This window comes from Arachis ipaensis, chromosome B05, assembly GCF_000816755.2.
Source record: "Arachis ipaensis cultivar K30076 chromosome B05, Araip1.1, whole genome shotgun sequence".
NCBI lineage: Eukaryota > Viridiplantae > Streptophyta > Magnoliopsida > Fabales > Fabaceae > Arachis > Arachis ipaensis.
Genome location: NC_029789.2, coordinates 4,296,821 through 4,306,737, shown reverse-complemented (window position 1 = coordinate 4,306,737; position 9,917 = coordinate 4,296,821). Strand labels below are relative to the sequence as shown.

At 34.8% G+C, this 9,917-nt stretch overlaps 1 protein-coding gene and 1 long non-coding RNA gene across 9 annotated transcripts; both read left to right on the top strand.

The window, feature by feature from the left end:
* Positions 4,993-5,591, top strand: LOC107641637 (heavy metal-associated isoprenylated plant protein 27). Its single transcript, XM_016345121.2, is given in 2 exon segments — positions 4,993-5,314; positions 5,316-5,591. Coding segments are annotated over 2 exon segments (474 nt in total). The 5' UTR covers positions 4,993-5,050; the 3' UTR covers positions 5,526-5,591.
* LOC107642559 lies at positions 6,101-9,917 on the top strand. Of its 8 annotated transcripts, none has more exons than XR_002362294.1 (7): positions 6,101-6,428; positions 6,894-7,075; positions 7,267-7,355; positions 7,484-7,727; positions 8,202-8,396; positions 8,492-8,696; positions 9,601-9,917. It is a non-coding gene; the product is annotated as an uncharacterized LOC107642559 (long non-coding RNA). The 8 variants fall into 8 exon arrangements; XR_002362292.1 differs by having other exon boundaries at positions 6,102-6,428; positions 6,887-7,075; XR_002362298.1 differs by lacking the exon at positions 6,101-6,428 and having other exon boundaries at positions 6,830-7,075; positions 7,559-7,727.

Sequence of the window (9,917 nt, the reverse complement as noted above, 5' to 3'; positions counted from 1 at the left end):
TATGTTTATAAAAATTTATTAATTTAGTTATTTTCTTCAATTACAAAAATCTTATTCCTAATATAACATAGTGACTAAATTTATAGATTTTCGTAAATATACTTAGTCAACGTCTAATTGAACATGTTATGTGTCATGTATGCTATCAGTTAATATTTTACATCATCAATTATTGACGAAAATTGTGAGTAAAGTAATCGAAGAATAGATATAATTAATTTGTAATCTTTGAAAGACTAATTTGATCGAAAAATCTTTCAGGAACGAATTTAAAAAATGTCTTATCTTTAAGAAACTATTTTTTTTTTGTGTCTAAACATGGAAAGAAACAAAGCAAACACTATCTTATATCCGAGTGAATAATTTGCTGGAGATCAGCACAAGACTCAAACCAAATAACATGATTAGAGTTACTCTTGGCACCATATCTAGCCATCAAATCCGCAACTCTATTTGCTTCTCGGGACACCCACTCAACGTGAACAACCAAGAATGAGATAAAAACTCCTGAATCTTGTGAACCAAATCTGTTACTTCAGATGAATACCCACTTGTAAGCTCATGCATGATGGGCAGTATGTCAAGGAATATCCCTCACACCGCATGTAACAACCCCGATTTTCGAGTACGCGAGATTTTTTCTGAAAGTACGAATTTCTACAGAAGATCAGTAAGGGGAAAACCTCTGATATATCATCAAGTATCTCAATCCTCATTGTCATTATGTCATCTTTAAGTTAGAACCTTTTCCGAGACAAGCTCGATAACGCAGTCGCGAAGAACCTAGTTTTTGAACCGTATCGGTTAGGAGTTTTGATTCGGTTTTTCGTAAATAGTCTCAGTTTGACAAACCGGACTCGATTCATGAGAAAAGAGAGATAATAGGATAGTACCATCATTATATGAGTATTAGAAGCCTCTTGAATGATATTATAAGGTTACCTGATCAGTTTTAGTTAAAAACAGAAAACCGATTTAACCGGGTTCACAATTTACTGGTGTAGCTTAGCACCAGCACTCTCTGATGACTTTAGCAATGCTAAGGCCTCATTATTCATGTTTTATTCTCATAATAAATATGTTACTAGTGTCATTTATGCTAGTAGCTCAGAAAATAATTTTTAGAGATATTTTTGCAAGTGTTCCGATACTTCTAGTTTTAGTAGTTATACACCTGAGATATTTTAATATTATTTTAATCCACCTCCAAGCCAACCAATCACAACTCACCTTACACCCCCAAGACCTCCAAGGCTGTCTCATTTCATCATTTTGGCCGAAAATAACAAGAGAGAAAAGAGAGAAACTTTCATGAACACTTAATCTTCAAAACTTGATTTCTTCTGAACTAAAACTCAAATCAAAACTCCGATTTCACCAAAATGATCCTCTCTTTTTCCTCTACATAACCATGTAACTTATCAAGGATGGAATTAAGGTGAGATGGCTGTCTCCCTCCCTTTTCAATTCGGTTTTCAAGGAAAACTATGCAAAACATGTGTTTTCTTGATGTTCTTCCTTAGGAATCATGCTTAACTTGACTTGAGGGCCAAGAAACATTAATTTTCAGCAAGTCTAAGGTGAGATATCTCTTCCTAACATGCTGAGAGAGATTTGGTCAGTTGAGAGTTTTTGGATTTAAAGTTGTTTTTGATGTGATTTAGGAGGAAAAAGTGCTTAAGGACCACCTGAAAGTCTAACCGAATTTGGAGCAGCAAATCAAGGTAGGGTGTAACGAAATTAATCTTGATTATTTGTGTTTGAGTTGTGTGAATGTTGTATGATTTGGCTGTGCTAAAAATTGGTTGCATATATGATTGATTCTTAGTGAAAATTTGATGAAAATTTGATGAAATTTGATGAAATTCAAGCTTTAAAGTTCATGTTCTTGGAGCAGATGGAAAACGAAAACCCTAAGCTTAAATTGAGGTTCAATTTGTGTTTAAATCATGTGGAAAAGATGGGGTTTTAGTGGCTGCTAATTTATTATGAATTATAGTAAAAATCGGTTGCTGAAAAGACTGAAAAACGGGTAAAAACAGAGAAAGAATCTGAAGAATTTATGAAGAACATGAAGAACACTTTGAGTGTGGTGAAGAACAATGAAGAATACCTTTTTTATTCATAAAAGGGCAAGGAAGTAATTAATTTGGTGTTTGGGGGGTTATTTTGTAATTTCTGAAAGTTAGGGTGGTTAAAGTAGAAATATTAAAAGTTACGGGTGGTAAAAGTAAATTTTTAAAGGTTAAAAGTTAAAAAGGGGTAATTTTCGAAAATTAATGATAAAATAATAAATAATAATAAAATATTAAATAATAAAATTATATTACTTGAGCTTTATTTAGTAAAGAAAAGAATTATTCTATTTTAATTTTGACTTACCAAAGAAAGGTTTATGTTTCAAAATTAAATTATTTAAGAAAGAAACTATATTTCAAGATTGATTCAACATGAAAAGAGTTATGCTTTGGGCTTGAAATAGAGGATTACTTTTCAGGAGTTTGATGAATTCTATAATATTTGAATCCGAATGATAAAGAGAAATGTTTCGAGCTAAGATGTTGTGAAAGTGAAAGATGTAAAGTTTGTATAGTATGATTGAATAGAGAAAGAAAGAAGTACTGCATAAGAATGTGAAAGTGATGATGAATAATGAGAATGATATTGAATGATGATAATGAGAAAAGAGTAATATAACAAAGAGAATAGAGGAGAAGAGTATAAAGATAAAGAGTTAAGCCTTGTGGCATGATATTCTATTATATGTTCATCTGATGCTTTTCTATTGGCCCTAGAGGTCCTGTAGGCCGAAGTTCACCTACAGTGAATATCAATTGTGTATCTCAGGGTGTTGCTCCTGTAGGCCGAAGTTCACCTACAGAGAGTTGTGATACCTGTAAGCCGAAGTTCACTTACAGAGGTGCTATTTCTGTAGGCCGAAGTTCACCTACAGAAAGTTGTTGTGATTAAACCATTTCTGTAAGCCGAAGTTCACTTACAGAGGTCTTATTTCTATAGGCCGAAGTTCACCTATAGAAAGTTGTTGTGTTGTGTTTAGACTATTCCTGTAAGCCGAAGTTCACTTACGGGAGTGCTATTTTTGTAGGCCGAAGTTCACCTACAGAAAATAAGCCATATCTAGGACTAGTTCCTAGGTAATGTCGGGCTGCAGGGTGTAAACCAACACGTGAGCTCATGGCCTGCATAGGACAGACATGCATCATACTTGGCTGTGCATTTTCCTCTGTTATGATTGTTGAATGAATGTATGCCTTCTTTGTTTGTATTCTATTCACTGTGTCTGTGTTTTGTTTCTTGTATTCTTTTGCTTGTGCTTTGCTTTCTGTTTTCTCTATTGTCTCTATTTATCTGTATCTTCTGTTCACTACTTCTCAGTATTCTGCTATATATCTGCTAAGAAACACAGAATTAATGAACGTAACTAATAACCCCGACCCTACTAAGAACTCCCCAGTTCTTACCCCTTCTCTCTCTCTTCCCCCTTCAGATGGAAGCATGAGCACCCTTCCGTAGTTTACTAATGACTGTTCTGCAAAGAGGATTCCATTCTAGGTAGTCTTCTGAGTCTAAAGTGAACTCTGTTACCTGTTTATATTTATATATTGTGAGGCCAGCCAACGTCTGCACCCTGCTTATCTACAAACTTTAGCCTAAGTCCTCCGTACAATGTTGCCGTTATGTGGCCACTCGATGAAGTACTTGAGAGACGCTCTTTGACAACATATGATCGTGCAGAGGATTAGTAGACGACCTTCCACCTTTTGATGACGTTCCACCTGACTTGAGTTTTGAAGACCTAGAACGTACTTTCCCTCGCTTTAATAGTTTAGAGGGACTAGGTGAGTATAGAGTATAGGCTAGCCTGGGTGCCAGCTTAGGGACTTCTTGAACAGGTCAGGACCTGGGATGTTGTATGTATATATATGTATATAGTTATTATCTAGTTATATCTAGGGGTGTCCTAACTAAAGATCTTTACTCTAATAAAGGCTGGATAACCGAATGATATCAACTGCTTGTGATATATTTATGTATGGTTGTTTATAACTATTTTATCTGCTACCAGTTGTGAATTGCTTATAAATGATTCTGTTTATTAATTCAAACGTTTTCAAAAAAAAAGTACCTCACAAAATAACTACGCTTTTAACAACGAATCAGGCTCATATAATAAATAATAGATAATAATTAGGAAGACAACTTGGTAGCGCTCAGTTTCTAGTATGATCATGATGTACCAGAAATTGGTCGTTACACCGCAATCCCAAGCTAAAACCAGCATCTTTCAAGCAGCAAATAATTCACATCTGATGATAGACCAGGGGTCGGAAAATGCTTCCAGAGCAGCCCGAGACCCAATCTTCCTTAGAATCTCTAATAATACACCCAAATCCCGCTAAATTTGAATCCTGATACAAGCTTGCATTACAATTAACTTTAAAACTTTTGCCTACCGGTGGTTCTCAACACAGGCAATTTCAGAGAGACCTAAAGGCATTGTTTCGATTCATGTAAATCTGTAAGTTTTTGGCGGTAATTCTGGCGAAACCAACAACATTGTGGTCTATCCAAGAGTTGTCAGTATTAAATATGTCTTTAAGAAACTAATTTAACTATTAACTATTTATTTATTTATTTTTATGCATGTGCTTGAGCTCCTTATCAATGTTGGTAATCGTATTAAATTGTTATAACTAGAAGACTAAAACTAGACATCAATTATTGTTTGAGGTCAATTACAAACTTGTTCTTTTCTTTTCACCTTGGATGATGATGATTATATGGACGATAGGTGGGTAGGTTTATCGTCTTCACTTTTCACCACGGCAAATAAAAGAAAATAAAAAATTTAAAAAGAATATTTTCACTAGAATAATCTGTTTCACTTTTTTTTCACTAGAATCTTCTGCCAAAAGCAGGGCCGCATTTGATCTTATGATTGCTCATTTGGGACTATATCAAAAATTTCATAAACTAAGCAAACTAGCTAGCTTAGATTAATTAGGCACGTAAAAACTAATAAACAATAATGGGTGTTTTTGATAGTATTGGAGAGGTGTGTGAGGAATGGTGTGGAATACAGCACAAAAGTAGAAAGCTGAAGCAAATACAGGGAGTGGAAATAAAGGTGAAGATGGATTGCGAAGGGTGCCAGAGAAGGGTGAAGAAATCAGTGGAGGGGATGAAAGGCGTGACAGAAGTGGAAGTTGAACCCAAGCAGAGCAAGTTAACTGTAAAGGGTTACGTGGATCCAGAGAAAGTGTTAGAGCGCGTGAGGCAGCGCACTGGGAAGAAAGAAAGCAGAGTTCTGGCCATATGTACCATACGACGTCGTTCCGCACCCGTATGCGCCAGAGGCTTATGACAAGAAGGCTCCGCCTGGATACGTCAGGAACGTGCTCTTGGATCCAGAAGCTTCTCAACTGGCACGTGCTAGCTCCTTCGAGGTCAAGTACACCACCGCCTTCAGCGATGAAAACCCCAATGCTTGCACTGTTATGTGATGTATCTTGGTTATTCAATGCTGTGTATGTCATATGTGGAGCTTCATGTACAGTGTCATTGTACAAAGTGGCATAAGTACGTAAGTCTAAAAAAAGTCCAATGACACTAACAACTAAAAAAAGTGACAAGCCTAAACACAATAACAAAGTCCAATTAATCCTATAAAAGAAGGTTATTCTCATAGTGGAATTCCTACTTGTCTTTTATCAGATTTATTCTCAATTTCTATTATATGTATTCATCCACCAAAATTTAAAGGTCTTCAATCATTATGATTCTTATATTACATTCCTACATCAAACTAATTTCGTTACACCACACTTTTCATGACCGTATCCAATTTTTTAATCTCCCTTTCTCAGTTTGCTTTACAATTTACATGTACAAACATTCCTGAAATTTCAAATTTTAAATTTTGAATACAAAATTAAAACTAAAAAAAGGATTTCTCTCCCTTCTTTGTTTCCAATTTTATCTCTTTCTCCTCTTTTTCGGTTCTTCTACTTCTTCATCATCAGTTTCTCTTCTTTTTTTCTCCTCCTTTTAATGATTCTATTTTTGTATAATCTTCTTCTTCTTCTTATAATTCTTACTGTTCCTAATTTAAGTCAGAAGTGGAGATTATAGAGTTAGTGTACGCACTAAGATAGAGAATGTCACTGTACTTGATGGATCCAACCTTTCGGGGAGTCATCGCGGTGGAGGCAACGCTATCTCTGGTGGTAGGGTTGCGGCAGTGGATGAGATGGCGACTGCTACGGTGGTGGACCATGCTATGGCGGTGTTGGACCATGCTATGTCGGTGGTGGTCGCAGTGGGTGCGGTGGAGTTTGTGGTGATCTTCAATGCTGTAGGGATGGATACGGAGGAGGAATCAGCGAAAGAGAGCAGATCGCTGGAAGGTACTGAGTCACCGCCACAAAGAGCACATGCAATGAGACTATGAAAGCAAAGAGCACAACAACGATATAATAATTTTATATTTGTCTTTATCTTTCTGCCGTAAAGACTAGATTTGCAACCAGACAAGGATTCATCTTCATTTTCAAGATGTTCCTAATGTCCGTCCTTTTAATTTTGACTAAATCTATATGTAATTTGATATGAAATTTGAATTTTAAATATGCACAACCTTATCAAGCATTCAAACCATCTCTCAAATAATCAAATTTCAATTTTCTTCTTATCATAACTCTCTTTCTTTCTCTATCTTCTCTCATGTCTTTCTTCTCCTAGATCTATATTTCTCTCTGCATCATTTCTTTTCTTTTATTTTTGTTATCTCTGTGTTCTCTTTGTCAAACCGAGATTTCTTGATGGTGACATGCATTATGGTATTGTGTTTGTTGCGGGGAAGCAGAGGGAAGAAGTAGAGACACGACAGGGAGGAGCGAGAGATGCATACTGGCATCGACAACAATGGGCATGCAGTTTGGTGAGGCTGAGATGATTCGGATGGCAATAGACAGAACGGAAGAGAAGTCATAGTTGCAGCACCAGAAGTGGCCATCAACGGTCTTGGTGCGATGATGCTGTATTCTCTGCTTATGTAAGTAGTCGTCTTCTTCAAATGAACGTATACGATTTTTAATTTTGATATACCTACTCATACTCCTCTTTGTTCAGTTACAGATTTATAATGGTTTGCGATGATGAGCTATGTGTGTTCCTTATTATTTGATCTGATGTATATGTTCTAATTTTGGTAAGAATTGAAATGATGATGTTGTTGTTGTGCAGAGGCGTCTTTGCCTGGTGTGGAGCTTTTGATGCAGTAAATCCATAACCTCATTGTTGTTGCCGGGATTCTATTTGCAATTCGCCAAAAGGTCTTAATCTCTTTCCCTCTTATCTTCAATTTGCATCCAATGTACAAACCAAATGAGATTGTTAAGTAATGCAGCATGAACTAATCATTTTTCCTTTAGTTTTTGATGTCCTGGCTTTGTATTTTCAGAGTATATATTCATTTTCATCATCCTCATAGATCATATTTTTCAATTTTTTTCTTTTCATCACTCCATTAATGGAGCAGAGTACGTGAAGGCAAAATCAAATTGGCTACTGGAAATTCGTGGGCAACCCCGGCAAGAAGGTTTAGCTTTCGGAGTCCAAGATCCAGCAGCTCTGCTTGATTTCCAGAGACATTTTCTTGCAACAGCCAGATTTATGGGATCTCCAATCTTTCATTTAGATTTGTGGTACTCTAACTTCTTGCAATCCCTGACACTACGGCTTTCTTTCTTCATAACAAGTGAATATGTACACTTTTGTGCACCCCTTACTCTACTGCTTTCTTTCTTGCAATCCCTTTTGTTTCGGTCCTCTTCCTTTCTTTTTGAAGTCAGCATTTGATTGATTTATTATTGCGTTTATTTTTTATTTTAATTTTTTCTAATAGTGGTTTTATATTCTTTTAATTTAAGAGTGACATTACTATTATATTTTTTAATATGTTTTTTAACCATATTTTAAAATCTTGATTTTCATTTCATATCACCTCTCTATAATCTTATTTGTCCAATACATTATTGACTAAGATTTGGTAACTTCTACTGTTTATGATACACGGTTCGGTATCTCCTTTTTGAGTTTTGATAATGAAATTTGGTAAATATTTTGATTTTAACTGTTTATGTGATTTTTTCATATCTTTATCATTAGCATAACCTCAGAAAAAAGAAAATAATATCACCACAGAAGCAAGGAGGTGAAGAAACCATGATGGCAGTCCTGAATGTAATAATTGAAAGAGAAGGGAGGAATTGGAGAAAGAAAGTGGTGGTTCAGGTTCACATTCTTCCTTGCAAAGCCTTCTCTGGCATGGTGGTTCTGCTGATGGTGCTTGGTTCAGTTGTGCCTCAAATAAGGTATATATGATGGATATGAATGAATCCTCAAATTGAGACAATTTCATTTCATAAATAACAAAGTAACTAACTCATATTATTCTTTGTTTTCGCAGGTAGGATAGGTTCCATTAACACTGCCATACCCATTCTCACATTAGTTTATTTTTTATTTTGTAGTTATTAGTTTAGTGCCTTCATTGCCATACTCTATTGTGGCATATCTTTTGGGGTGCATTAAAACATGCGAATGGAATTGAAGGCAGATCAACAATTGTTGTTAGAGTAATAGCATGCTTTCAACCCTTGCACAATTGTCAGGTAAGTACTATATGACTTATATAGACATGATTTTCAAGCTTGATGTGAGATAAAAAAAAAACACTTATGTCTATTATGTGTTATCCTCTGTTATTAATTATCAGATTGTTTTATGAACTCATGGGGGATGAATGCTATCTTCAAGTTTTTCGTCATTTGCTAAAGCTTGTCATGAAGATACATAAAATTTTTCTCATCTAGCTGAAGCTTGAAGTTTGTAGTTTTCTTTTATTATTATTTGTCTATAAAAAAATCAAGTTATTGAAAATTCCATATCAAAGCATTGTATCGCCCTAGCACCTATTGATAAATATTTTTATGTTATGCATTTTCACTGAAAAGGGTCTATTTGTCATCTTCATCATTGATTGATTGACTATTGTTCTTTAGGTTATTTTTTCATTGAATGGTTAAGGCTCATACGAGCTATATGTTATAAGGATTTGTATTTTATTTTTATCCTTTTTGAAATTATATGGTTTGCTTTGTGTATTATGCTATGTTTGAAAGACATTCCAGCAGAAGAGGGTATTAGGTTAAAGTTTTTATGATAAAAAAAAGTGTGAAAAATAACAAATATTGATAATCAGGTTGAATACTACCGTTACTCTCCATTTCAAAGCTTTGGTTAGACATAGTGAATAAGATTTGGAATTACTTTTGCTCATGTTTTGATCTGTGAGAGTATGCATTAGAGTATATATATGTTTGTTTTGTTTTCAAATTATTTTTTTTCATTTGTGATTGAACTTATGTAACATATAATGATTAATTCAAATAATCAACATATATTGTTGCACGGAGAGGTTTCTTCATTTTATGGTATTATGAATTCAAATATCTTAGTGATTAAATGATAGATTAAATAACATTAATTACGTCTTTTTTTTTTGGTATTATTCAGGAAAAGCCAATGACGGCTTTGGGTGAACAAGTGTGTCAATCTGTGGTAATAATGTTGGAAAGATTATGCACGGCAAAACCATTCACTGTATGCAGTTTGTATGCCTTCCATATGTGCAAACCTTTCTATGAGTATGACAGGAAGGATGGGAACCAGTACTGTTCCCAGGCCATTCACTGTATTCACCATTCTTCATTCATATGTTGCAACTATACTAAAGACTTTTAGCATTATAAGATGTTTTAAATATTTAATAAATTACTTCTAAAAAAATAGAGCCATTGTGTTTCAAATGGTTATGCTATTTTATTTTTTAG